At 40.3% G+C, this 27,486-nt stretch overlaps 5 protein-coding genes across 9 annotated transcripts in view; 3 read left to right on the top strand and 2 right to left on the bottom strand.

Moving 5' to 3' along the window:
• Nucleotides 1-415: 415 nt before the first annotated feature.
• The window catches only part of tp53i3 (tumor protein p53 inducible protein 3), a 53,131-nt gene continuing 26,060 nt past the window's right edge, over nucleotides 416-27,486 (bottom strand). The window contains exons 1-7 of one of the 2 annotated variants that reach the window (XM_034575490.1): nucleotides 4,402-4,558; nucleotides 3,319-3,394; nucleotides 3,021-3,194; nucleotides 2,659-2,926; nucleotides 2,117-2,329; nucleotides 1,276-1,472; nucleotides 416-660 (exon numbers count right to left, since the gene is read on the bottom strand). In XM_034575490.1, the coding sequence (XP_034431381.1) occupies nucleotides 457-660; nucleotides 1,276-1,472; nucleotides 2,117-2,329; nucleotides 2,659-2,926; nucleotides 3,021-3,194; nucleotides 3,319-3,372 (1,110 nt within the window). In that variant the 5' untranslated portion in view covers nucleotides 3,373-3,394; nucleotides 4,402-4,558 and the 3' untranslated portion in view covers nucleotides 416-456. Of the gene's footprint in view, nucleotides 661-1,275; nucleotides 1,473-2,116; nucleotides 2,330-2,658; nucleotides 2,927-3,020; nucleotides 3,195-3,318; nucleotides 3,395-4,401; nucleotides 4,559-27,486 lie in introns of those variants that run through there. The other variant, XM_034575489.1, reaches the window with a different exon arrangement.
• cenpo (centromere protein O) lies at nucleotides 5,462-9,812 on the bottom strand. Its single transcript, XM_034575492.1, has 6 exons — nucleotides 9,656-9,812; nucleotides 9,376-9,530; nucleotides 8,165-8,318; nucleotides 7,799-8,070; nucleotides 7,294-7,453; nucleotides 5,462-6,353 (listed from the first exon to the last, which is right to left on the bottom strand). Exons 1-6 carry the CDS (start codon nucleotides 9,675-9,677, stop codon nucleotides 6,244-6,246), a joined length of 873 nt encoding a protein of 290 aa, XP_034431383.1. The 5' UTR covers nucleotides 9,678-9,812; the 3' UTR covers nucleotides 5,462-6,243.
• Nucleotides 10,399-27,486, top strand: part of LOC117755578 (sodium-dependent multivitamin transporter-like) — a 26,925-nt gene continuing 9,837 nt past the window's right edge. Inside the window, exons 1-18 of one of the 4 annotated variants that reach the window (XR_004612623.1) lie at nucleotides 10,413-10,503; nucleotides 10,608-10,656; nucleotides 11,783-12,236; nucleotides 12,315-12,380; nucleotides 12,855-12,906; nucleotides 12,990-13,057; nucleotides 13,359-13,513; nucleotides 14,552-14,692; nucleotides 15,382-15,511; nucleotides 15,773-15,861; nucleotides 16,559-16,671; nucleotides 16,963-17,033; nucleotides 17,138-17,224; nucleotides 17,643-17,812; nucleotides 17,895-18,001; nucleotides 18,077-18,198; nucleotides 18,769-19,315; nucleotides 21,232-21,241. Coding sequence is in view for 1 of the 4 variants with exons in the window: in XM_034575487.1 (XP_034431378.1) it covers nucleotides 11,889-12,236; nucleotides 12,315-12,380; nucleotides 12,855-12,906; nucleotides 12,990-13,057; nucleotides 13,359-13,513; nucleotides 14,552-14,692; nucleotides 15,382-15,511; nucleotides 15,773-15,861; nucleotides 16,559-16,671; nucleotides 16,963-17,033; nucleotides 17,138-17,224; nucleotides 17,643-17,812; nucleotides 17,895-18,001; nucleotides 18,077-18,198; nucleotides 18,769-18,915 (1,866 nt within the window). In the remaining 3 variants the exon portion in view is untranslated. Of the gene's footprint in view, nucleotides 10,657-11,782; nucleotides 12,237-12,314; nucleotides 12,381-12,854; nucleotides 12,907-12,989; nucleotides 13,058-13,358; nucleotides 13,514-14,551; nucleotides 14,693-15,381; nucleotides 15,512-15,772; nucleotides 15,862-16,558; nucleotides 16,672-16,962; nucleotides 17,034-17,137; nucleotides 17,225-17,642; nucleotides 17,813-17,894; nucleotides 18,002-18,076; nucleotides 18,199-18,768; nucleotides 19,321-21,231; nucleotides 21,242-22,677; nucleotides 22,686-27,486 lie in introns of those variants that run through there. The other 3 variants (XR_004612621.1, XR_004612622.1, XM_034575487.1) reach the window with 3 other exon arrangements.
• LOC117755587 (sodium-dependent multivitamin transporter-like) overlaps nucleotides 17,127-27,486 on the top strand; it is a 40,188-nt gene continuing 29,828 nt past the window's right edge. Inside the window, exon 1 of the mRNA XM_034575496.1 lies at nucleotides 17,127-17,137. The gene's annotated coding sequence lies outside the window, so the exon portion shown is untranslated. The remainder of the gene's footprint in view (nucleotides 17,138-27,486) is intronic.
• The window catches only part of LOC117755588 (adhesion G protein-coupled receptor F5-like), a 26,694-nt gene continuing 19,107 nt past the window's right edge, over nucleotides 19,900-27,486 (top strand). Inside the window, exons 1-16 of the mRNA XM_034575497.1 lie at nucleotides 19,900-20,001; nucleotides 20,385-20,445; nucleotides 20,531-20,543; nucleotides 20,647-20,769; nucleotides 20,870-21,022; nucleotides 21,125-21,231; nucleotides 21,359-21,417; nucleotides 21,514-21,638; nucleotides 22,389-22,607; nucleotides 23,642-23,893; nucleotides 23,988-24,128; nucleotides 24,372-24,486; nucleotides 24,572-24,641; nucleotides 24,867-25,046; nucleotides 25,846-27,174; nucleotides 27,261-27,302. Of these exons, the coding sequence (XP_034431388.1) occupies nucleotides 20,389-20,445; nucleotides 20,531-20,543; nucleotides 20,647-20,769; nucleotides 20,870-21,022; nucleotides 21,125-21,231; nucleotides 21,359-21,417; nucleotides 21,514-21,638; nucleotides 22,389-22,607; nucleotides 23,642-23,893; nucleotides 23,988-24,128; nucleotides 24,372-24,486; nucleotides 24,572-24,641; nucleotides 24,867-25,046; nucleotides 25,846-27,174; nucleotides 27,261-27,302 (2,985 nt within the window). The 5' untranslated portion in view covers nucleotides 19,900-20,001; nucleotides 20,385-20,388. The remainder of the gene's footprint in view (nucleotides 20,002-20,384; nucleotides 20,446-20,530; nucleotides 20,544-20,646; nucleotides 20,770-20,869; nucleotides 21,023-21,124; nucleotides 21,232-21,358; nucleotides 21,418-21,513; nucleotides 21,639-22,388; nucleotides 22,608-23,641; nucleotides 23,894-23,987; nucleotides 24,129-24,371; nucleotides 24,487-24,571; nucleotides 24,642-24,866; nucleotides 25,047-25,845; nucleotides 27,175-27,260; nucleotides 27,303-27,486) is intronic.

The raw sequence follows: 27,486 nt of genomic DNA, 5'->3' as shown, positions 1-27,486 counted from the left end.
TATATATATATATATACAAATTGTTAAACATTTAAAAAACCAAATCAAGTTTGTGAATGTAGTAAAATTCATCAGCTGAAGAAATGTATTGTAAAAAGTATGATTTAGTGGCATCTAGTGGTGAACATTTATAGTGCAGTTTAAATTACTTGTGCAAAACTTTGCAATTCTATCTGGGCACATAAAACTTTTTCACTGTCAGGAGGCCTCTCTATCTCCAGTATGAACACAATACTGATCAATATTTAAAGATGGGTAATTGTCAACTTGTTATCATTATAATCACAGAAAAACTGCACTGTAGGAATGTCAAATATTTTATTTTTGGATGCTGTATATTTAATCATATATAAAATCACAATAATATTTGTAAGAAAATCGTTTTCTTTCAACAAGTTGTAAGATTTGATCAAAAATCAAAAATTGCATATCAGAGCAACGGCATTTCTGTCAATATCACTGCATCTGAGTTTCCTGTTTCTGTGGAATCACATTGATGATAATCTTGCCCATGTTCTTATTGGCCTCCATGTGCCTGTGGGCCGCTGCGATGTCCTCCAGGTTGAATGTGCTGTCAATCACTGGCCTCAAGGAACAGGCCTGGTCTGAGAAGTGCGGTACCACTCGAGTAGAAAAGGCTTGGACCAGGTCCGCTTTGTACTGAGGAGAGAAAAAGTCAGTCTTAGTCACAGACGTGTGTGAATAAATACAAGAGATGTGTTTAAAAGCATAGAAATAGACATATATAGATGGACGACATGATGGCTCAACAAAAGTGATGCCCCCCTGGTGGCTGGCTGCTATATAGGTCATAAAAACCCCTCTTCCAACTAAAAAGTCAAAGAACACGTTTAATACATTTTTACTCAAAGGTGGTTTCTGTCATTTTATGTAGTTCTTCTCAAACTGATAAATGTTCAAATGCATATTTATCCAGTACGTTTGGTTTTAGTTAGATATTTGCTGTCAACATGGGGTGAAATGTCTTGACTGACAGCTGAGATGATTGGTCGAGCACGTATAAAGCCAGGAACTTGATACCGCAGCTTCATCCTCCATTTACTTCTGCTCCAAATGGTAAAGATGGCAGCTTTCGTGTTCGAGATATTTTGGCTTTATTTGAAGGGGAGACACATCGTCCATCTTTATTTACTCTATATAAATTGCCTCATTTGGCAAAACAAGACACGAGAGTGCACAAAAAGGAACAATTGAAACCTGTCAGACTTTCATTTCATCTCTGTCAGCTTGTTGTCGCTTCGTTGGAACTCTCACCTGAAGGCTGCGGGAGCGGAGGAGGCTGCTGAGCAAGTGTCCTCGCTTGGCGAGCAGCTTGCCCAGGAAATCTCCCTCCACCGCTTTGCCGCCCAAGGTGCCGTACAGCACCCAGCGACCATCCGTGGCCAAGCAGCTCACGTTTTGCTCCCAGTTACATCCGCCAATGCAGTCGAGTATGACGTCGGCTCCCCTGCCTGTGAAATTACAATGAAGTTATTTTACTATGTCTGGTGATATTCTGTAGTTTTCTTCTTGTCAACAAATCCCATGAAAGACCAGAACCCACAATGAAAACAATGAGCAACATATGTTCCTTCATTCAGATGTAGTTTATTTTTAGTGGAACTAACAAACGAACGTCATCCTTACTTGGCCTCCGATTGTGTATTAATCCACAGCTGAAAATAGTCCAAAACAAATTCACTATTTCATCTTGAACACCATTTTGAGAAAACCTACACTGCCCAGCTGTTTCAGGAAATCATTTAGCCTTTTGAATAAACTAGGTCTCTATACGTCCCAATAGAATCCCAGTGTTGGTTTTAGTGTTTTTTGGGGATTTGTTGACAATAAGAAATATTTAGAGATATACGGAATAACAAGAGCTTCATCTCTTTCATAATTTGCACGTCCTTGTTCATACATAGTTCTGGTGACAAGAACAGTAGTTTATTTAATATTTCCATCAACAAATGACAATAAGAAATAGTAATTATGAACCACAGTCTCTATTATGATTGTGAAGAAGTAGAAAGTGTACAGAAAAATTCTACAGACTTTCATCATATTAGATAAATCAAAAGTGCAAAATCATCATAGAAATGATTCCACAGTTCACCTCCTGTGAAGTCCTGAACTCCCTGTGAGAAGTCCTCCTCTTTGTAGTTGAACCCGGCTGCGGCTCCCAGTTTCTCGGCCATCTTCAGCTTCTCTGTGCTCCCGGCCGTGACGATGGGCACGGCATCGAACAGACGGACCAGCTGAACGGCAGCCGTTCCCACGCCGCTGCCTCCAGCATGAGCCAGCACCACCTCACCCTCCTTCACCTGAGCTGCAGCGGAGAAGACAGAGAGAGAATGTGCTGATGAAGGAATTAATTTAAAATAATTGTTTTTATGTGTTTTTGTTGATGACACAAAATACATTAATGGATGTATTAAAAGTTTTTATTCCTTGTTTCTTTTACTTTTTTTATAAACATCAAGTTGCGACTTAAATGATCAGTCATAAACACCTATACGATTATTTTTACTGTTTATGTAGCGATTATCAAATCAAAATCTGTTTATTAATTCTTCATTAAATATGCCAGTTTATGTCCAACACATCTATTATTTGTTGTTGCTGGTTGTTTTTGTTTGTTTGTAGTTGCTGATATACCTACGAGCGCCAGCAGCTGGAAAGCGGTGAGCCAGGCCTCTGGGATGGCAGCAGCCTGGCTCAGGGTGAGAGTCGGGGGAACGGGCATGAGGAGCTCCTCAGGCACAGCAACATATTCTGCGTATCCTCCTCCACAGAGCAGGGCCATGACCCTGTCCTCTGCCCTCCAACCTCTTTTCACCCCAGGGCCCAGCGTGTCCACGGTCCCAGCCACCTCCAGGCCGATGATGTCGCTCTCACCTGGGGGAGGTGGGTACAGTCCTCGCCTCTGTGGAAAATAAAGAGTCCGGATGTATTTCACTTTATTATTTGGCTGCAATACATCGGAATTCTGTCCACAGGTAATAAAATAACCAGTGTACCTGCAGTAAATCTGCCCTGTTCAGAGCAGTAGCATGAACTTTAATCAGGACCTCTCCATCTTTCGGTCGAGGTCTGGGGACAGACCGCAGCAGCAGATTCTCTGGTCCTCCGGGGACGTCCACACACACCGCCTGCATCATCTTGGCAAAACTCGTGCAACACTTTCTCCAGGACTAGTGAAGGAATTAAGTTGGGTTTAACAATTTAAATATCAGTGTTGCAACCCTATAAATGTTGTGTCTAAGTTAACCTGGGGCAGCTTCATGAAAGCTTTTCATTTGGAATTCAAACACTCACTGTCCGGTGGACGTTTCCCAATAAAAATCTTCCAGGGTGCAGGATGTGATGCATCTGACAGTTCCAGCAGAGGCAACTGTGAAAACCGAACAAAGGGAAGTCAACCTCAGTGGCAATGACGACCATACCCGAGCAGACGGTTCTTACAGAAACTGCAAATGTCATTCTCCAAATTAATTATAGATCACATTAAAGTATTATATCAAAATGCAAACATGCTTTAGTGCCGTCTAACATAAAACAAAAGCACTGTGTTTACATGATGCTCAGAATAAACAAATCTATTTGACTTTACTCCAGTGTCCAGCCGAGCACACAGTTTGACATGAGTGGATAATTACAGCAATAATTAGGTGTAAATATGTTAATAATAATAATGCTAAGAATAATACTAAGAATAATAATCGGTTGATATGAGCCTTTCTCAGACATATCGGTGTTTATGTATAAACTGTTTTATTTTACAGAAGAGACAATGTGTTAATGTTCATGTTTTTGTTCATATTTCATTCTATATATTGGTTTAATTCTTATTTATTATTGTTATTCATAATAAAGTTTTTGGTTAAACTGTCAAATATCAAACCTCAATCACATTTGTTTGATAACATTTTAGGAATCATTGCATTGTTTTAAATTTAAAAATATCCATTTTCACTCAGACTCTGGACAGAAAAATCTACATTTAAATCAGAGAATCTGTTACAGTTGCTGTTACAGTAATTTGGGTGAACCAGCCTTTTAAAAACATGTGACAACTTGAACTGATGATTTATGAACCGAGGACACGAAAAACAAAACTATTTAGCAGAAGAAGAAAGAAGAAGAGAAAGAATAGTTCAGAGTTCTGCACTTTATTTGACTGAGGATCAGTTACACAATCACCAGTTACGCAACGCGCATGCGCTGAAATGTGAACGGATCCGCTAATTACGTATATTAGTGACTTTAAAGTGTTTAAACCTGCAACAGATGAATGAAGTTGTATTAAAGTTGACACGAGAAGCAGAGGGTGCACCAGCGCAGAGTTCACAGTGTAGCTGTATCTGTACATTATGTTCAAGCATCGAAAAATGAACTCACCGGACAAAAGACGTTTAAAGCTTCATCAACTTGAAGAAAAGAAACTGAGATTGTGGGAAGTTTTGTTTTGTTGCGCCATGATCGTCCTCCTCCTCCTCCTCCTCCTCCTCACCACCAAACTGTGAGGAGGAAGAGGAGGAGGCTCCAGGCTGCGTGACTGTGACGAGCCATGTTAAAGGAATAATACACAAGAATCAATAATCATATTTATCTTCACCAACAGGATCAGTGAGGATTTATGTAAGTTTAGGACCAATTCGAATATATACAGGCAAAACAAGTCCAGGAAAAGTAAAGCGAATGGAGAAATATAGTAATGTAAAGTTATATCTTTGATGGAGAAGATAATAGAGCTGCAACTGCAATGCATTTTTAAATGATTGAATATTTTCTCTATTAATCAACTCATTGTTTGGTCTGAAAATAAGTTTTAATAATATTTAGGTTTACTGTCAAACAAGATGAGGGAAAGACTGAGCCAATTATACCTGGAACCACAAGATTGTGGCTTAAAAACAACTTAAATAGTTTACCACTTCATAAAATTGAGGCAGTTTAATTTCTCAAATCCTTATTCCAGCTCTGGTGGAGGGAAAACATAAAGTTTTGCCATGTGAATATAATGAGGGGAAGAGGCAGTTTTCCTTTGAGTTTCTTTTTTATAACTCATGATCTCAGTGTCTCTAAATCCTGATTATATTATCGTTAAAGAAACTCACACTTAGTCTGTAGTGGTTTTCTATTATACTATATTTTATCTATAACTGAAATAGTGTAGATGTAGCCTTTGTATTCTCAACGTAATTGTATCCCTGAAACCTAAAGTATAACTTGTGGATCTCAAACGTTGACCGATCATGTGACATCGGTATTTTTTTGTGGAGCCTGCAAGAAGCTCTGTGGCTGTGGAGGCCTCCTGAAATCCAACCTCACTGCAATTAACCAACAATCCCATTCACCTAATTTCAGATACAATGGGGCTATTATATTACAAACACTCACACAGCCATAGCAGCAGAATGTCTAGCAGCACTCGGGGGAATGGTGCACGCACATCAGGTAACGACATTGGATTTTATTATAAAGAGTAACATGACAAATTCATAGGAAAATGGCCTAAAAACATGTATTTCTCCATCGAGGTCTTATACAAATGGATCCAGTCCACAGGCGAGCGGTTCTGCAGAGAGAGCTGAGAGTGTTGAACCAAAAGGAGGAGAGAGATCTTCAGCAGAAACTGAGCATGCTGGACAAACAGTACCGCTACACCTGTAAAATGCTGCAGCAGAGACGGGACTCGCTGATAAAAGAGCAGAGACGAGTGGTGATGGTGAAAGTGTGCGAACCCAAAGCCACAGTCAGCATCGCCATGAAGGAAATCGGAGAGCACAGGGACACAGAGACACGCGTGAGAGGCGTTCACACGTCCGATGGCAGGAGACTGTGCTCCAGCAAATCCCAGCATCACCGTGATGCATCTGAGGAGGTGAAGCAGAGTCGGTCGATATCGGCGCCGCCGCCGTCGACCAAACCCACACGTCCAGTGAGACACAGAGGCTACGTCCAGAGCAACGTGTCGCTCATGCAGATGAAAAATATTGCAACCATCGACTCGATATCAGAAAAAGAACTGGCCAGGCAACAGCGGAAAGCCCGAGAGGAACTGGAGAGGGCGCACCGGCTTCAGAGGGAAACGTTACACAAGAGGGTGGCGGCGTTTATAGAAAGTCTGAAAGACAAAAGCAGTGTAGAAATACTGGAACCTCCATAGAGGAACCTGAAAGTCATCAGCACAAATGTATCATCTACTATCTGTAGATGTCTGTGCTTCATAACTTGTGATTAAATAATATTCCCCATCTTCTTCATGGTCATCAAAGCTTTGTGCAGCGGAGTCTCCATGAGCAGGCCGCAGTTTTTCCTCCACTCTGAAGACTCAAGAATCTCCTTGACTGAAAAATAAAAAATAAATATACATATAACAAAGGAATGTGGGTACAGATCCTGGTATGTACATGTTTGCTGGGAAGGTATATATTTGAATATTTTAGGTTTAATACTTTCTATTACGACATTTCTTAGTTTAATACCATAAACAAACCTATTCTACAAACCAATCTGCTTTAATCTATTAATTTAATTCATCCTTTTACTGTCCTGAATGCTGATGTGTAACAGGGCTGCGAGGAGAGTGATGTTTTCCCCTCTGATATAGTTATTATTTGTTTAGTCTGTTGAAAGTCAGGTGGCTGGAAGTGAAACTTGACGGTGAAAAATTTTGTTTAATCCTCTGTTGAATTGAATAATTGAATATTCACCATCAGCACAGATAAACCATCATAAGCAAATATAAAGACCTTTACCTTCCTGACATCAAAGTACAGCATCATCTCAATAAACTGGGATCATAAACCCTGCGTCACGACACAAACAGGAGCTGTGAACTCATTACATATACGTTTTGTGCTGTTGGTGGAACAAGATAAATTCATCAAATAGTTCACTGTGGGATTATTTTTCACTTTCTGTTATTTTAAAGAAAGTAATCCGAAGATTAAGAAATAATGAAAATAATCATCGTGTCAGCCATAAAACCGCCAGAGGGGATTTCTTCAAGCTGGTCCCACAGAGAATATCCTCAAAAATATTTGTTATTTTGATAACTTGATAAATTATGGAAATAGCTACTGACGAAGTCTCAAAGTGAATATCTGACTTCTTATCTCAAATCTAATGTGATATGATAAAGAATAAGAGAGAATAGGTTCTTGTTGATAAATTACAGAAACGCAGGGTGAATGTGAAACAGTGCTCAGCTGTGTGTGTGCAAGTTCAATCCTGGATCATATTGGGTGCAGCCACACGATTTCAATAACAAGTTCGCAAACTTACCATCGCATTCAAACTGGACTCTTGCGGGAAGACATGCAGTGTGGTCGCTGTAGTCCAGCGTGCAGAGGATGGCGGCCTTTGTCTTCGGCACAGTGAACATCAGCACCAGTATCGAACACAAGGCGTTGCTCTCCATCACTTCGATGGTCTTGTGCTGCTCCTGCAAACGGGTGGAGGACGCAGTCAGTCAGGGTCAAGTTGTAAAAGAACCTGCTTTGAGTTATAGCTACATAATTCTTCTGCTTTATGTTTTTGTTTTGATGATAAAGCACAATTCAGCAGTTGTATATCAACCTTTAGCCTCTGTGCATTATAATCTCAATTAACCTTATAAAAAAAAAAACTATGTTAAAGTATGTATTTATAGGAAGCCTATTTAAACCATATTAATGATGCGATTCCTTTGTTTTCACCACTAGAGGCCAGATTTTTTTTTTATATCATGTAGGCATCTAGAGGCAGGTGCTCAAACCTGTCTCAGGCGTATTAGAACTCAACCTGGCACCTTGACAAGCTTCAGCTGCTGCTTGCGCCCAGCGAAGGCGTTGAGATGTTGGCTGAGTGTGTCCAGAAAAGCCCGTATGTCCGTCTGCATGTCGCTCTGCTCGGCGAGGCCGCTCAGGGGAATGAACGGGGGGACGTTGTGGCGACAGATCCTCAGCGTTGGCTTCAGGTCCATCTCCAGGTTGTAGGTCTCCAGGCAGACGCCCTCGTAGGCCGTCGCCACAGACACGCACACTCCTTTGCCGTGGCGCGTCTTGACGATGTCGTACCCGCCTGGTGACATCAGCAAAGGGTGAGGAGAATGTAAAGACACACAAATAAAGAATATTGATGTTTTATACACAAGGACACAGGTGATAGTCGGTACCGATGAGGTGATGAGCGAGCAGAAGATCTTTCACTTGTGTGTGTCTGGCCATCAGCTTCAGTAGCTGTGAGTTCTCAGAGTCTTCATCCATTTCCTCCTCCTCCTCCTCATGTGTGCTCTGTTTGTCCAAAGACGTCCTCAGTCCCTGAAGACTCTGTCACAGGACAACAAGTCATCAGCATGCAGTGCAGTATTCAGTGAAGTGCAGAGTTCTCACAAATCACAACAGTCCCCTTAGCACACTTACATTTTTGATTGGGATCTGCACAAGATTTTCCTCAATAGATATCATGTGTCTGTACCTCTATGAATCACCTGATGTGTCTGTATCTTCATCAATCACCTGATGAGTCTGTACCTCTATCAATCACCTGACGTGTCTGTACCTCTATGAATCACCTGATGTGTCTGTACCTCTATGAATCACCTGATGTGTCTGTACCTCTATGAATCACCTGATGTGTCTGTATCTTCATCAATCACCTGATATGTCTGTACCTCTATCAATCACCTGATGTGTCTGTACCTCTATGAATCACCTGATGTGTCTGTACCTCTATGAATCACCTGATGTGTCTGTAGCTGTATGAATCACCTGATGTGTCTGTACCTCTATGAATCACCTGATGTGTCTGTATCTTCATCAATCACCTGATATGTCTGTACCTCTATCAATCACCTGATGTGTCTGTACCTCTATGAATCACCTGATGTGTCTGTATCTTCATCAATCACCTGATGAGTCTGTACCTCTATGAATCACCTGATGTGTCTGTATCTTCATCAATCACCTGATGTGTCTGTACCTCTATCAATCACCTGATGTGTCTGTACCTCTATCAATCACCTGATGTGTCTGTACCTCTATGAATCACCTGATGTGTCTGTACCTCTATGAATCACCTGATGTGTCTGTACCTCTATGAATCACCTGATGTGTCTGTAGCTGTATGAATCACCAGATGTGTCTGTATCTCTATGAATCACCTGATGTGTCTGTAGCTGTATGAATCACCTGATGTGTCTGTACCTCTATGAATCACCTGATGTGTCTGTACCTCTATGAATCACCTGATGTGTCTGTAGCTGTATGAATCACCAGATGTGTCTGTATCTCTATGAATCACCTGATGTGTCTGTAGCTGTATGAATCACCTGATGTGTCTGTACCTCTATGAATCACCTGATGTGTCTGTACCTCTATGAATCACCTGATGTGTCTGTATCTCAGTCTTCAGCTGCTCTCTCCGGACCCTCAGCGCTTCGGCCTCAGCCCTCAGCTCCTTCACGCGGCTCCTCTGCGGGGGGACATGTCTGCGGCTCCTCGCCTGAACCTCCAGGAGACTCAGGAGACTCAGAACTCCTCCTGCGGGTCACACACACACACACAGACTCAGTCGCTCCCATTCAAACACACGGTTGTTAGCATTAGCTGCTGCAGCCACAACAAACTCCCTCACAGTCTGTGTAGCTCTCCGCGGTCTCAGTTACCTTTAGTAGATGCTCCCTCCATGTTTGTGTAGCCGTCTCCGTTATGTTGTGTTTAAACGTTCTGTTTACTGTTGTGTTTAACTTTGTCTAAACACTCGCTGCAAGTTGTGTGTTTTTCTAGTTTGGCGGCTCCTGAAACGTCATTGCTGTTGCGTTCACGTGTTGTCGAAATAATCGGACAAACTACTTTCTGACTGGGAAAATTCACGTCAACGCCCCCCTCACATCTCTGTACGTACACACAAACTGATTTCAACGAGTACGAGTTGTTAGCTTCGTGAGCTCAGAAAGTAAACGTTTGAAAGTTTGAGCCAAAAGGCGTGAGTCAAGTATTGCATATAGAATTCAGCAAGAAGGCCAGGACATCATTGCCTGAAATGGCTCACATCCGTTTGATATCTTGGTTGCATTATGTTAGTTTCTATGTATTTTGACTTGTGAAGCGCTTTGTAACTTTATTCTTTCTTTCTTTTTTTTTATAAATAAAGAACAAATTTCTCTCATGTTGTTTCTAAATTATGCCGTAAAAAGCACATGAACACATTGGCTGTGTCCAAAATGCTAAGGTATATTTATATAGTCCGCTATATGGTGAGTTGTATAGCCAATAAAGTGAAGTGGGTGATTTCGGACCCAACCATTGAAAAGGAACAATTTCCCCACAAAATAAACTGTCCGAGGAGCACGTGAATGCAGCACTGACTAACCCGCCTACATGTTTAACCTCGTCCCGGAAGTAGATTCAAAACAGCTTGATCACGTGTAGTCGTGAGCTGCGATGAGGCGGTGGGTTTATTTCAGACTTCACGAACACAACGTATGACCCAGAACACATCAGGGTTCTTTAAGTACAAAGTTCAGCCAGTGTTTTATCTCCTGATCCTGTTTTTACTGTTGGAAATGTTCAATCGAGGAGTTTTGAAGTAACGTTACTCTCTTGAACACACCCCAGTAAACAGCATGGCGCCACAGTCTGGCCACAGCCGTGCTGACATGTAAAGGTGAGTCTGTCCTGTTTTAAAATTCACCAAACTCATTTCTCCAACATGATGTTATGTTGATTAAGTTTCCTCTTGTTCAGTTGCAGTATTGCAGCTGTTAATATTCATGTGTTATTAATTTCTTTAGTACTTAATTACAGTGTATTGTGACCTTACTGTAATTAGTGGTTTGTTTATCTCTGGGTTTTATCTGATTAGTCTATTGACACATCAGTCAATCAGCAACTCATTTGATAAGTGATTATTATTCCAGCCTTGTCTTGCTTATCAAATGTTTCTCTATTTTGATTGTGGTCAATTCACTTTCTCTGGGACATAGTTTGGGGATCAGATTTTACAAATGCAAATAACTGAGCAAAAGCAACAAGGCAAAAATCCAGAACAATCAAAGGTGGGTAAAATTCCCAAGAAGAGTTAATTTTTAATATGAGAAAAGCCAAATAAGTGTAACTACGTAATCTGGGGGGGGGAAACGAACTTAAAAACATTTGTCCACAGTCTTTGTTGACCTGTAAAATCCACGGAGATCGGTTGCTGCTGTTTGTCTTTTGGGTTCCGTACACACGACCGCAGTGGGAGGAGGAGTAACTGGATACTTGACCTTCAACCTTCAACATTTCCAAAGCAACGCTCAGTATTTTTGGATCAGGATAGTTGGGGTGGTGTTGACACAGGGTTGTCTGACCTTGATTTTTCCCATTTCACAGACAGAAGGTCGTCTCATGTAACAACTGACGCAAACAGGTCAGTTTAGTTGACGGTGAAGTAGTCTTCCGTCTGGGAATGAAAAAATGTGAAAAAACCAGCTCAGGGGAATCCAGCGTGTGAGGGTTTGATTCTTTAGTCAACTAAAGCAGCAGTGATCAGTTGATTAATCGAGAATCAACAAAAAATGAATCAGAAGTTATAATAATCCATTTATTGTTTTGAGGAATCTTCCAATAAAAATGATAAAATTCAACAGTTCCAGCTTCCGTTCAAATATTTTATGTTGATTTTAAACCCTTCTATGATTGTAAAATAAATTTCCATTTTGCTGCTATTCTTTCGAAAAGGATTCGGGCTGCAAATAGCAATGATTTTCAATTGGTCAGATCTGTTTAATCAGCGTCGTGTCTTTCTCCAGGGCTGGACCCTCCTGATGGGTGTGGACGAAGGCGCTTCTTATCCGTCTGACTCTGCGACTGCGGGAGGAAGAAACTGTCTCCAGCTGCAGCCAGGAGACGATCACAATGGACCCCTCCGACCACAAGCACTTCACGGTGGTAGACTATGTGGTGTTTGCCGTCTTGCTCGCCGCCTCCATGGGCATCGGCCTGTACTACGCTCTGTCCGGTGGCCGTCAGCGCACCACACAGGAGTTCCTGATGGCAGACAGGAACATGCACTGTCTTCCTGTTTCCCTGTCGCTCATCGCCTCGTTCCAGTCCGCTGTGGCGATCATCGGCGTGCCGGCGGAGATCTACACCCACGGGACTCAGTACTGGTTCATCGGCTGTGCTTACATTCTGGGTCTTCTCATTCCAGCTCAAGTTTACATTCCAGTGTTCTACAGACTGCGGCTCTTCAGCACTTACCAGGTTTAAACTTTCATTTTTCCAGTTGTATTGGTTTGTTCCAGATGTGTTTTCTGAATGACTGACATTTTGTTTCCACAGTATCTTGAAATGCGCTTCAGTAAAACAGTGCGTATCTGTGGAACTTTGACCTTCATCTGTCAGATGGTGAGTTCGGTCCCAGTAACTCAGTTCAGTGTATTTGTTGGCAACAAGCTTTCAATTAATATAACCGATGGCAAAAACTCTGAACTATGTCATTGATAAAGAAACTGCATTTACTGTGAATCAGTCAAGTCTGAGGTAAAAGGAACTGTTGGACATTTTTCCCCAAAAAGAGAAGTTTGTTATCACTCTCATGTCTCAGTAATTAACTTGTTGTTATAACTTGTTTGTTTCAGCCATAAAGAAACAATACAAGTGTAAAAATGACATGTTGTGGTTTAACTGTGTGCAGCAGGAGCAGTTACCTTTAGACAGAGCAAAGCAAATAAGCATATTTCTTTTTAACATATTGTTATTGCTCGGATATAATCGGGTAGATTGATGCATCTATCTATTGGTTTCAGAATCTTCATTTATATACCTTTTGTAAAGTCGATTTAAGTCTATAATTTATATATTTGATTTACTTGGCTGCAGGTTATCTATATGGGAGTCTGTGTGTATACTCCTGCCTTTGCACTAAATGCAGGTAAGAAAAATATATTTTTCTCTGACTCATGAAATCTGAATGGAAAAGATTTCATGTGTGACTGTGTCTGTGTTTTCTCTCAGTTACTGGGTTTGAATTGTGGGGAACAGTGCTGGCCACTGGGCTCGTGTGCACATTGTACACAATGATGGTGAGTTATTACCACACAGCCAGATGCTCTGACATTTGAATGTTCTCGATTTATGCTCATTCAGGTCTCATTCACTATGAATCATTCACTCTTCTGTTATAAATAAATCACCGTTCAAAATCCCATAAAATTATTTTCATCCCAGAAAGGTGGTAACCCTACAAAACTGGGTTAATGAATCATTTGTAGAGAAAAGTCTTCAATTAAAAGATGTTATGTATTAATATAAAGTGTAAATACAGTATTTAGTGTTTTAATGTTTGCATGTATCAGAGTCATGTGTCCTGTGTTTTCCTTACAGGGTGGCTTGAAGGCCGTCATCTGGACAGACGTCTTTCAGACGGTTGTGATGTTTGCGGGGCAGCTGGCTGTCATCATAGTCGGGGTGCAGAAGACTGGAGGAGTGTCGGAAGTTTGGAGGAAAGTCTGGGAGGGAAACCGCATCTCTGGTCTCGAGTAAGTCATCATCAATCAGGAGCTTCAAGGTTCATGGATGTTTTGCCACTAAACCTTTACACCTCAACTGAGTGGGGCAGCAAAAACTATATTAGCCTTTGTTATGGAAGTTCTCTGGAAGCTGGTGAAAGGAGAACTCGGGCAGCAGCTGATGTAGACTTGATGCATCAAGGAGACCAGAAGGTGGAACAATATACAAACGCTAACAGAGCCACATGAGCAATTGTCACCCCCCAATTCTGAAGATGTCTCCCACAGCATCCCAGTATATCTCCCTCTACTTGTGTCACCCATTCTAACAGCACATCCATGAATGGCTAGAATTGCTGACACTCTCTCTGTTACATGTAGGTGTTCGCATCCTATTGGATAGTTAAGCCTAAAGTATGTATAACAAAATCACATTGTGTCCTTGCATCTTGCCACTGGTGAAATACACAAAAGAGTTGAAGTTGGTGAGAGTTGAAGTTGGTGCCTCTCTGTCTGGGGCATCTGAGTTAGATATGAAAGTCCCTAAGTGTAGACACTACAATGTACTGTTGATTGGTCCTTTATCTATAACCTGACCTTGGTACTGCTTGGAGAGAGAAGGGTGTATCTGTGGAATTAGACTGGCACTATTCTCCTGTACAGATATAATATAATGTATAGTGGCATATACAGTAATGTGTGAGGATGGTCAAAGATTCCTCAACAGCCTTCACCTCCAGAAGAATTCCAGCTGCTGGCTCTCCCATCCTGAGCTGGTCTCCGCTGCTGTAGCTACCTCCAGAAACAACAGCTACACTATAACAGCTAATTTCACTGATTTGCACATTTACCCAAGAGAATGAAAGAATGACTTTAGTCCGCTACAGAACTTTGTGAGTTGACTAAAATCCTGAAGGTTCCCGGGGTCAGATTCATCATATTTACCTGTGCATGCACTTTCTTTCATGACATCCTAAACAACAGTGACTGTAAATCAGTTTGATTTAAAGCTTTCTTCTGAATTGTTAAAGTTATGTCTTTGTGTTGTATTGTCCCTCTTGTTTTCAGCCTGAACCCTGATCCTACAGAGAGACACACATTCTGGACCCTGGGGGTCGGCGGGATCTTCCTCATGCTGTCCCTGTACGGAGTGAACCAGACTCAGGTGCAAAGATATCTCAGCTCGCGCACAGAGAAGGAGGCTGTCAGGTACACAGACTGTAGCCTTTCAGCGTTTCTGTAGATTCAGACTATAGATTTTGATATTAAAGCAAATCGTACATTAAAGCCAACAGACTGAAAAAGAAAGCAAAAGTCAAAAACTCTGTTGGCTTTTGTTTGAACAGTTATCAGGAAGAACAGGTAGATTATGTAAAGTTTCCAGCTATCTACATGACATTTATTATTCCTCTGCATCATGAGTCACCCTTTCCTATATAGTTGCATTGTAAATAAGTACAGGGGGGGGGGGCAAATAAAACATTTGCTTCCTGTGTTCAACATTGGTGAACTTTGACCGACGATGTCACAGCCTTTACTGATACTAACGACATTTGTGTGGTCGACCCCACTTGGCTCTCACTGCTGTCACGTCCTGCACTGCCCACATTCAGCAAGCGATGAGATTCACACATGTGTCACCGTGCCCTTACACTGACTGTGGTGACCCCCTGACTTTTCCTATAGCACCACCTGCAGGTTGATAGTTTTGGTTCAGAGTGAAATATATCTGTGACTATTTGAGAAACTATAATGCAGTTGCAAATATTCGATGTCCTAAGCAGCGACTGGAAATTCCAATAACTCAAATGATCACTCTTGCTTCATCATCTGGTCAAAATCTTTATTCACTACTTTGATTCAGGAGTAAATACCTGTAAATCCACTGTTCTGTGCAGGTCCTGCTACATGGTGTTTCCCTTCCTGCAGCTGGCTCTGGCTCTCAGCTGTGTGATGGGCCTGGTCATGTTTGCACGTTACTGTGGAGAGGATCACTCCGACAAACTGGGCTCTTACTCCACGGATGCGGTGGGTTTCAGTTTTTCCCCCAATTTATCGTTGTCATCCATCGAGCTGTTTCCTCTATGTTCTGGGGAATGAGGATATGATATATGATATAATTTGATGGGAAATGGAGATATGAATTTGTTTTCGAACAGCCGGCTTAACAGCAAACCCACAGCCGTGAGACTATTTGCATTTTCTAGTGGTTGTATTTAGTTTGTTGTTGCTCACATCTATGCAAAACCAACTGAAGGTTCCATTTGTGTAATGGTGTATTTCCCGCAGATGGTGTTATACTTTGTGATGGACATGCTGCAGGGTCTGCCTGGACTGCCCGGACTGTTTGTTGCTTGTTTATTCAGTGCAGCTCTCAGGTACGACGCTCAACACAGTTTTATTTTCAGTCTTTTTTGGGGCAGTTTTGATTTAACATAAGATTAAACCCAATTGGTCTCAGACGCTCTGAACCTCCTGTTCAAAACAACATAAGAGCATCAAAGTTTGGTTGTCTCCCTTTTACCAAAACCAGGAAAGATGCTGTAAAGAGCCCAGTTGCACAGGCAGCTATTAAATGCTCAAATTTAATATTTCACGATTCGGTTCACTCTTGATGGAGTGGTAGAAATCACTGACGAGGTTTGACTTGAGTAAAAGTCACCCTGAATAAACGTTGCACTTTATTCTGGGGACGTTTTGAGCTCATAGTTCCTGTCAGCTACATTAAAACCTCACCGTTTACACTACTTATTGTTCTGTTTACCTTATTTAAACATTTTAATATCTTTATTTGATACTTACTGAAAGTTCTTTGATACTTACTGAACGTAATGCAGTCTAATACAGAATATATCCTCCACAATGATTTTACAGTGGAATCAAGACCTCTTTAATGAACATTATAACCTTCATGAAGTGAGAATTTACTACAGGACCGATGTATTAGACATTAGTTTTAGCTTGGTGTTCCTCATAATCTGCCAACTCGGTGTCCAATACGCATTTTAAAATACTTTGATGATTTGATGAAGAAGCCCCTAATGATGAGTCTTATCTTTTGTTTTTCCCCTGCAGCACCATCTCCTCTGCCTTCAACTCTTTGGCCACTGTGACGATGGAAGACCTCATCAAACCTCATTTTCCAGCCATGACGGAGGCCAGAGCGATCCTGCTGTCCAAAGCCTTAGGTGAGCTCTCTGAAGCTGGTAGCTGGTGGGCGGGTACGTCACATGTCACTCAGGTTGGTAGCTGCTTTACGGAATGAAGGCCGGGAACGCAAACACATTTTCTTCAGTCTTCTGGAGGAGAGAATAACCCTTTTGCTACAGACTTTGGCCTTTTTGTAACTTAGCAGAGCTTTTACATGCACAGAAAAAAAAGAAAATAAACACTAAAGGAAAGAGAAAACCTGAAAAGTATTATAGCTGCATAATAAATGAAAGTTTTACTCAAATATTTTTACTTGTCTCCTCAATAAGCTATGTCCTATGGGCTGCTGTGTCTGGCCATGGCCTATCTCACCCACCTGATGGGTGATTCAGTTCTACAGGTAAGCTCACAGGTTGTATGAACCAATAATAACCAACTCTTCTCACTACGTTTGGTCTGAATATTCTAATAAGTGTTTTTATTGTTTTGACGTTTGAACTCCAGGTGGCTTTAAAAATCTTCGGGATGGTCGGGGGTCCTATTCTGGGTGTGTTCTCTCTCGGGATGTTTTTCCCCTGGGCCAACTCCACTGTAAGTTCCACATCCCAATGAGATCTGGCATGAGACAATATACAGTATAATCTAGTTTTAATACTGTTCTTACTTTGGTCAAAATGATGTTGACATAAATCATCAGTACTCAATAATCTGATCTTAAAATGAATTTAAAAGACCAAATACTTAAATAATTGGTTCTTGAAAACTTACAATACAGCCGTGGCTCTTAACTGCTCTGCTGTCCTTTATCTGCATTTGAGAGGGTGAGATAACCAGAGTGGAGATTTTCTGGAGAGTCTCAGCAGCCTCCACAAACATGTGTAGTTATGTTGAGCTCACAAATGGTGTTTCCTTGCATCTCTTTTGTATGGGATCGTACAGAAACAACTCTGATGTTGGAAGCCACTGGCTGGACTGTTGAAATCATCATTGGTTTTGCTGTTGTCTCCAGGGAGCGTTGGCAGGTCTGGGCGCCGGTCTGTCCTTGGCTTTCTGGGTCGGCATCGGGAGCATCTTCACTCGTAGCCCCGGCACGAGGCCGCTGCCGCCTAACTGCAGAGTCGACCTGCTGTCAGACAACATGACTGCTGTCATTCAGACTGCAATAAGCAGCAATGTGAGGTATAAATCGCTTGTGTGTGTGTGTGTTTAATATGTTTATTGTGGTCATATCACAACTTAATCATCTCTCTCTGTTCTTCAGCCGACCCTCTGGATTGAAGAGGTTTTATTCACTGTCCTACATGTGGTACAGTGCGTTTAACTGCTTCACAGTCATTGTGATAGGCCTGATCATCAGCTTTCTCACAGGTAGGCAGGTTTTACATTTACAGTTGCTCTTCAGAACGTTTCAGTCTTTAACCTTTTAAAATGTTTTCTCTTCAGGTCCTATGAAAGAGGAGGACGTGACACCAGGCACAGTCTTTCCCTTGTTGGGGAAACTGCTGTGTTTTCTACCTGAACACCTGAAAAAGAAGCTGTGCTGTGTGACTCCACTGGGACAGACGGTGAGTAAAATGACGGAATGAGCTTGAATTCGCTCAGAAAAACACAATTCCCAAGTTCCCATCTATATCAGCCTCAGGTCGTGTCGGTAGTTCTGTTGGCTGCTGAATAATTTCCTGATCAATATAAGATTTTGATTGTTTCTTTATTGTTTTACAGACATATACTGGAAGATTTCTTTTTTTTGCACTATATTAATATTGACTTTGGCCTTTTGACCTTTGTCAGATCAGCTCCAATAATTAATCATCTGGAGATACCCTCCCAAGTTATGTCCCTACCAAGTTTTGAGAAATTCTGTCCTTCCGAGTTACTTTGCACACACACACACACACACACACACACACACACACACACACACACACACACACACACACACACACACACACACACACACACACACACACACACACACACACACACACACACACACACTCTCTCACACTCGCGCTCACTGTTTCTGGCTAAGCTGACGTGAAACGAAATCATTTGTCATTGTAGAACTGTAGTGTTTTACGTCCTGGCTGTGAAAAGTGTAAATCAATTATTTAATGTGTCCCTTATTCTTGCAGCTCTCATCACAACAAACGCAGCCTCCGCAGTCCAAAGAAAGTAACGGTTCAGCCTTACGACAAGAGGACAGAGGATCACAGGAAGAGATGGAGAGCTTTCTTCCGGATGCTCACACGCCTTATGTGGAGCATGAAACAGCCGTGTGATGAAGTCTCTCGTGTGTTGGGTTAGAAAACCTCTTCGGACAAAGCACTTGGCCAAACAACACAATCATATACTGTTGAATTTGTGGTTAGAGATTGAGATTTGCACTGTCTAATGCTGCTGCGCGCTGAAAGCTAAACAATGTTTAGTCAGAAGATGTTTTAAAAAAAATCTACTGGCCTCTTCATGTTTCATAAAGTACGAACGTGCAGCTGAGCCTCAGAGTTTGACTGATAATCACATGTTTGATTTTCAACCCTAACCCTTGGGTCCAAACATGTAAAGATGCTGCTGTTTGAGAATCAACATCCAGTGAACTTTATATCAACAGAAATGTTTTATAACTGGATTTTCTACTGCACATACTTGACTGTTGTTCAGCACTACTGCAGCTTCATGAATGTTATTAGTGGAGTCTGGCTTTAATGCAGCTGAAACTGAAGAAAAGAAAGAATAAAGATTTTGTATTTAATATTTTCATAGTTTTTGCTCTTTTTGTGATAAAAACCTTTTTACCCTCAAGACTCACTTGCATATGGAATGACGTGAGGCGAGTTACGTGTTAGTTTGAATCCTAAATAAGTCATAATGAACTCTTCAACATACACACAAACATAAAATCTATTATATCAAATAAATACATACTTCAGGAGTTCGGGTTTATTCCATATGATCCTTCCATCATTTAAATATTATTCAAATATCTTGTGTTGTAAGGAATACCAGCAGTAAATTTACATCAGTGGTGAAGCAGGTAGATGTGATGAGTTGCTTTTCATGAGGGGTAAAGTCCCTCCTGCACCTGAAGGTGAATAAACAACATTTACAACTTTGTGTTTATATAGCCAGCTTCTTATCGCAAACACCATGTGTCTGTCTCGTTTTTTGAAAGTCAAATGAGTTCTGAATGACATCCTGTTTAATTTTGCATGACCACATGCAGTAACTGTTTTTTTTAAATGTACTCATGGAAAGTGACTGGTCTTGTGTTCTTTATCTCCCTGTGAGCGGCTGTGGCAGCATCAGCTCAGATTCTTCATCCTGAGATGCTGCTGTGATGGTTCAGTAATACAACCCGAGGAAAACAGGCGAGTATTCACTGTTGTCATGTTATTCTGCTACCTTATAAACCTCCACTACTGTGTTATACATGTTTTGTATACTGCCTTTAAATGCTAAATAGGGAGACTAATTAAAACAAGGACTCTTTCCTGTGCTTGATATATTTGTTTGTGCCTAGATTGTATTTTTAATGTTCTTCATCCTTCATGTATGTAAATGGTGAGGACAAAAGGTCCGAGACTACCATTAACTACCAAACTGAACATTATCAACTTCATAAAAGTAAAATAAATGGCAGCAGGTTGGATGGATGTACCTAATAAAGTGGTCATGGAGTGTCTATCATCAGTCATCTTGTTTACCAGAGTCCATTTCAAATTATTTGATTTTGGTTATTTATTATTTGCAGGAACATGAACAAGATGTGGGGCTTTATATTGCTCTATATCCTGGGGCTAAACATTTCTCAGGTTGGTCAGTAACACAGGATTCTACCTAAATTTCAACTGCAACATAAAATGACATCACATTAATGTTCTTATTTGACCTTCACAGGCAACTGGAGAAGGTAAGATGATTTATATGAGTTTAAAAATCAGCAAATCGTTTTCTTTAGCCTTAATTTCTTGAAACGTCTTTTTCTTGATTTCTGTGTGTTCTGCACGTTTCAGCCCCCTCAACACAAATGTATTATGTCAAACTGACAATCGATAAAAGTGCCATCACAAACAACATGCTGCCGTCTAACCTGAGTGATTCCACCCGGCAAGTTGACGAACTTCATCTGACAACAAGTAAACCATTTTCTGATATTTAAATACTGCATGTTTCCATTGATTTAATTAAAGAAAAAGATCCCAGGGTAAAACTGTTGTGCTTTTTTTCTCTAATAAGCCTGTAAGGACGTTGTGGGTAAAAGAGAGTGTCGCTGCGAGTCAGGCCACAGATGGAGTGATAACGTGTGTCAGTCTAATTCCAAGTGTTGTGGCAACGACACGTGCACTTTCCCCGTAAATTCGTCTCACGTGTGTGTTTCAACCAACACAGGTATTTTGCATTTTTTTTAACCTGTGTGTGTGTCTTTGTGTATCTGTGTGTTTATTTGCTGTACCAAGTATCACAAAGTTTGACATCTTCTGTTCTTCACAGTTACAATCAGAGGATCCATTCGAATACAGGGAACACGCTTTCATGATTGTCTGGCAGACGAACACACAGAGGAATTTCAGAATTGTAGTACTGAATTGTTACACGAGGTAAATAAAAGTATATAAGTATCAATTCCATGTAAGGATCAGGAGTAATGTCACTAATTTAGGAATTTTATTTTTTCCAATACTATAATGATAAGTGAAAAGTTACAAAATAAATGTTTTTTTACAGATGAAAAAAGTCTACAGCACTTTGAGGGGATTTGACGTTTTAAAAATTACCAAATACGGGTATTTCTTTTTGATTATGAATTAAAAAAACTGTTGTTTAATAGGATCTGTTTCAATATGTGACTGAAATATGCATTTTTTTTTTCTTCACTGAAGTTTTGGAAGCATTGTCGCAGATTTAGAAATGACAATCAGTAAAAACATGAGTCCAGATGACCTGATGCAGAAATCAGAAATCCTAATCGCATCTCTGACGGCCTCACTCAATCTGGAAACTACAGGTAATTCAACCCCATGGGCTTATCGCAGAGCACTAATTTAAAATCCTACTTTTCCTCTTTAAATCAAGTCTTTAATCAAACAAAAATAACATTTAGACTCTTTTCAAAACTCATTATAATCGAACTAAGAACAGAAAATGAATAATGACATAAATGTACATATACTTGGTTCAAAATATGGTACAAACTTAAATGTTTCTCACAGGAAGACTCTAGAATAACTTTATTGATTCCTTGACTTTTTGTTTACTGCCATCATCATAAAAAAATGTATAAAATATACATATGACACACAATAATATATTGCAGTTAGTATATATATAGTGGTTCAATAAACGCATAAAAAAATACATATTTTTCTGAGTTAGGCTTTACATTGTTGAGTCAATTAAGAAGAAAAGTCTTTGAAGGTCCAGTGTAAGATTTAGGTGAAAGGAATCTATTAGCAGAAATTTTATACAAAATATTCCTAGTTTTCACTAGTGTGTTTCAACTAAATTGTATGAATTGTTTCTTTACCCTAGAATGGACCCTTTATATTTAAATACTTTATATTTACATCTGGAGCGGGTCCTCTCTACGGAGGCCGCCATTTTTTTTACAGTAGTATTTTTACAAGGTATATTTCATTTACAGAAAGTGACGCAAAACTTTCCAGAGGACATTATGTCATTCTGCGCTTAGAGGAGCGCTGACAATATTCCAGTCAAGTCTCGCCTCAGGTTTGTTACCGATTCTTATTTCTCACAGGTGTCGTGGATTTAACGATGCCACACAACCCTGTGAAGTACGGCTCCCAGCAACAGCTCGTATGCACATCACAGGAGGATCTGAGCACCATGCCAGTGTGGTGGCAGAAGAAAGACAACGAAAAAGCATATCCCATAACTAACGGCACAGAGGCAGACATGACGTCAACAACACGCACGTCCAGACTCACACTCAAGAACATGTCAGCCTTCTGGGAAGGTATGTTTGTTTCAGTCTCAGTATTCAACATATTAATTTGAAATAAATAAATAGTCATCGGTGGTGGAAGGTAACAAAGTACATCTAGTACTGTACTTGGGCACAATTTTGAGAACTTGTACTTTAATGATACATTTCCTTTTCAGAATACTTCACTGAGTTTTGGGGGTTCATTAAATCTATCTGACAGCTTTATTGCTTTGCAGGTTAAATTAGTCTGTTTCAAGGATTTGTGTTAGCGTTAGTGTTGCTAATGTCCTCAAGTGACGGTTGGATGAGTCCGAAGACTAAATGTTGGAAAATTAATAAAGAATTGGTGTGTAAAGCTCAACATCTCAGCTAGAGATGCAAAGCAACCAACGCTCCAGCTGTACTGTCTACTGTTAAGCTGCATTGTGGGTAATGTAGGCAGCACGTTTTAAGGAAGGAGAATGAATGGAACAAAATGGAATGTAAAGTTGTTTGAAATGGTTTACATTTATCAATCAGCTGCATGGTTATGTATATGGTGCTGCCACTCAGACATGCTAATTTATCACAGTGGCCACTTGTGATATTGCAATCTAATCCCCTGCTGCACAAACGTTTTTTTCCCCGTAAGAGGAAACACACCTGGAAGGCAGATAACCTAGTTAAGTATCTAGTTTCTATAATACAATCAAGATTAAAGTCGAGCAATTAGCAATAATATTTCCCCCAGGAGTTGGTGGAGACCAAAACAAAGCAAAAAAAAACCAACGCATTTGTGTCCCTACAGATTTGCGATATTATCGGAAAAGGTGACAATACGTTAGCGCTGTGTTTACAGCTGGTTTCCTCACCGTTGTTGAAACTGTTGGTTTTCTTTACAATATTGTACGACCTTGGGATAAAAGTTTGATTTATAGAAATAAAATTGAAGAATGAGTTTTTTTCTGGTTAAATTACTAATATCTTGTAGAAGAGGGACTCACTTTGTCTATTTTTGTCACAATCTAAATCGGAATAGTCGAAACATTTTAACTGTCATCCCTATCTGTTTGTTTTTTTCTCAGGACAGTACACATGTGAATTCCATCAAAAGAAAGGATCATTATACATAAATCACAGTGCCAGTGCCGTAATGGACGTAGCTCTCCTGCCAAACATTTTCATCACCACAGTCCCAGAATTTCCACGCTGTCGCACCATGGAGGATTTACTGGAAGTAAGAGGCAAATGTTTGATTAGGGAGGACAATGAAACTTATAACGTGACATGGAGAAGTCAAGACATGCTGGCGATAATTATTCCATTAAAAGCCGATTGTAAGTAAATTTTCTTGTACTCATCTTCATTGCCCATTGATTCTTGCGCAAGCTTATGATGAAATGACATGTGATGCCTTTGTGATCCCTGCAGACTCCTCTGGAGAAGCTGTTTATGTAGCTGAGACAGGGGTCGGCTGCGACTCACCTAACCAAAGACCGAAGCTAACGTGCACATTTCACAACATACTCAATCAGACGAGAGACGCGTCATTTGATATCAATATCATATATGGTAATAAGGTTTCTCTGACATCAGGGTCTAACATAAGAATGTATCTCTTTTTGCCATATTATATGTCTGTGTATATTTCATATAGTGACGCAATGAAGTTCAAGATACAGCATGTTAAGCGAATTTAGGGAATATCTTAATTTACTGCCCCCTTCTAGCATAAAGTATTTTATCATGTTATTGATTCAGTTATCGTATGTAATGAATGATAAATCAAGCCACAGCATTTTTTTTTTTAAACAGTTGGAGAACGTTTCTGTGAAGCAGAAGGTGACTGGGGAGAAACCAAAGCTGGGCTCACTGCAGTGTTACAGTGCAAGGACACAGACGGACTAAGACAAAGGAAATGCAGGGATAAGTAGGCCTGATTAATCAATAATCATATTTGCTGATGGAATATTTTCTTTTGATTGACTAATCAGCTAATGAACTTATCATTCCAGCTCTACATGGGAACAGGAGGAAGTAGAGTGTGTAAACAACGATGTGTCAATGTTGCTGCGCTCTGCACATGTAAGCCACATTTTCTTTATTTAAAAAATGCATATTCTGGTTTTCAAAAGCGATCACATACTATCGGCATTAAATACACATCACGAAATTATATTTTTACAGAAGGGATTGTTAAGTTTTTATTTATCACACTGTTATGGAGATTATAACTCCTTGGTGGGCTTGGCGATTTCCTTCTTGACATGAATTAATTGTCACAAATACAAAATATCATTGTTGTTACAGGTTGTTGACATCGGACGTGGCTCATTAAATGAAAATGCTGAAGAAGTATTTAACCGCCTTGGTAATGTCACTAATAACTCAATGGCTATCAACACCGTGTCCAACATGAAGGCAACGGTGGATGTACTCGGTGTTTTGAGTCAACAGCAAAGGCTCAGGCTGAATGGATCAGGAGTGGATGTAAGTATCTCAGACGAATCTCTGCTAATCTTTTAATTAAACCTTGTCAATGGGTTGGAACTGATATGGGGAGGAAAGGGAATTACCTGTACTTTTTTATGTAAAGATCTAAACTTCAACATGAATTTCATGAAACTTAAACACATTTTGATACCATTTATGGTGGATATTTGTGCTCCAACATATTGATATTTAATAAAGTCATCTGTGTGTATGTTGTTTTTTATTGTGGAGTCAGCCTTTCCTGTACTGGGTTCAAATTGCCCTCACATTCCACAAAGTATTCACAGGAAACTAGACATGTTCTGTATGTCAGTGTAAAATGATCTCACTAACAGCTTCATGATTTACAGTTCACTTGCATTGCACAATGTCTGCATGAAGTTATTGTTATTGCAAATTAAACGTTTAATGTAAAATTATGGGGGAAAGCGGCGTATTTAGTTATTTTTCAGGTTTTTGTTACTGTGGCTCAGTTGAAAATGATGATAATATAATGACCAGCTGAAACGACCTGTTAGACAACAGACCATCATAGAAAGCTCACCAACCACAGCTATGTTTATGTCCACTGAACAGCATGAAGTCAGTGTTTGTGCTGCTATTAAACTAATGTTTCAATGAAACACTGGGATCGTCTCATAAACCAGGATTGACATCTTAAGGAGAGCTTCTAATATTATTATTTTAGTACAAATACATCAAAACCAATGTCAACTTATTCTTGTTCCCAATTAATAGGCGACAGGCATTTTCTAACTTTGTGCAGACTAGTACTGACAAGCGTCTCTCTTTTCAGGGCTTTCTGGAATCATCCAGCAACTTGATGGAGAAGTCTCTTGAGAAAACATGGACTGAAGAAAAAGATGATGGAAATTTGTCATTGGCTGAGACATATATAAGTTCTGTTGAGAAATTAATTGAGGCGGCAAACATTACGACTAACAACACACTAAAAAATATAGAGGTGGCCACGTGTAATAAAGAGCAGGGGTCTGGATGTACCAACACTGCCTTCGGTGTCACTGTCGATTTTGATAGTTCAGACAATGGCAGCGTGGCAACAGCTGGATTTAAACAACTGGAGAACTATTTGCCCCACAGAGATGAGAAGTACGGGGTCAACAGCATTGTTGTGATGACAACCACTCAAAAGAAACACTCGGGTTCAGTCGTGGTTAAAATTAAATTCCCGTTGCTCCGTCCAAGGCCTCGCAACGTAGAGATAAAGTGTGTCTCATGGGAGTACGCCACCAGACAATGGTCACCGCGTGGATGTGAATGGATGGGTCCTCATGATGATGGACACTGTGTTTGCAGCCATTTGTCATCATTTGCCATTTTAATGGCTAGGGATCCAATAGTTCTCCCAGGGATGGCTGAGATAACCATCGTTGGACTGTCTATATCAGTCATGTCTCTAGTTATTAATCTTGTAATAGAACTGATCGTCTGGAGGGCTGTAGTTAAAACAAATACTCGATATCTACGGCATGTTTCCCAGGTAAACATTTCTCTATGTTTGCTAGTCGCAGATTGCTGCTTTTTAGCATCTTTCAAGCCACATGAAATTCCCGAAATCTGGTGTAAGGCCTTGGTGATGTTGAAGCATTTCTGTTACTTGTCCATGTTCTTTTGGATGTTTTGTCTGAGCAGCACGCTTCTTCATCAAACAGTTTTCCTGTTCCACAATATGAGCAAGAAGATTTACATTAGGTTCTACATAAGCCTGGGCTACGCATGTCCGCTACTTATCGTTTTGATCACATTCCTTACTAACAGCGGTGGTGCTGAGGGCGTGTACTTCTCCAAAGAAACCTGTTGGCTGGTTTATAGTGGACTTTTTCGTGGGTCCATCCACACATTTATCATACCAGTCGGTACAATTATTATCGTCAACGTGTTCTCCATGGTGGTGGTAATCATGAAGCTTTTGGATCACCCTAAGAATGCAGGATCACCTGATGACAGATCTGCTGCCAAATCTGTCATGAGGACCGTTATTCTTCTGACTCCGATCTTTGGTGTCACTTGGATCTTTGGATTTGGTGTAACTATTGTCGACCTCTCATCTGGAATCGCAGCCTCTTTGGTCAACTATGTCTTTATCCTGCTGAACTCATTTCAGGTATACTTCATTAATCCTTAACTTGACATCTTAACAAGTACCAGTAAGTATTTCTTGTTCAGTAACCTATGTCATTTCATTTACAGGGTTTGTTTATTTTGTTAACCACATTCCTGGGGGACAATCTGGTAAGACAGTTTTAAATTACTTTCATATGCAATTTGAGATTAGTGAGCATATATTCAATTGTTTCCCTGTCTGTGCTTAAAATGGTCATTATTGGACACTTTTCCCAAATACTTGGGGAGAAATATAAAAAATTTGCAGCCACTTTCAAATTACGGGCTTTTATCCAAAGTACACCACATTTTC

This window comes from Hippoglossus hippoglossus, chromosome 22 (assembly GCF_009819705.1).
Source record: "Hippoglossus hippoglossus isolate fHipHip1 chromosome 22, fHipHip1.pri, whole genome shotgun sequence".
NCBI classification, from domain to species: domain Eukaryota; kingdom Metazoa; phylum Chordata; class Actinopteri; order Pleuronectiformes; family Pleuronectidae; genus Hippoglossus; species Hippoglossus hippoglossus.
This window is presented reverse-complemented; position numbering and strand designations above follow the sequence as displayed.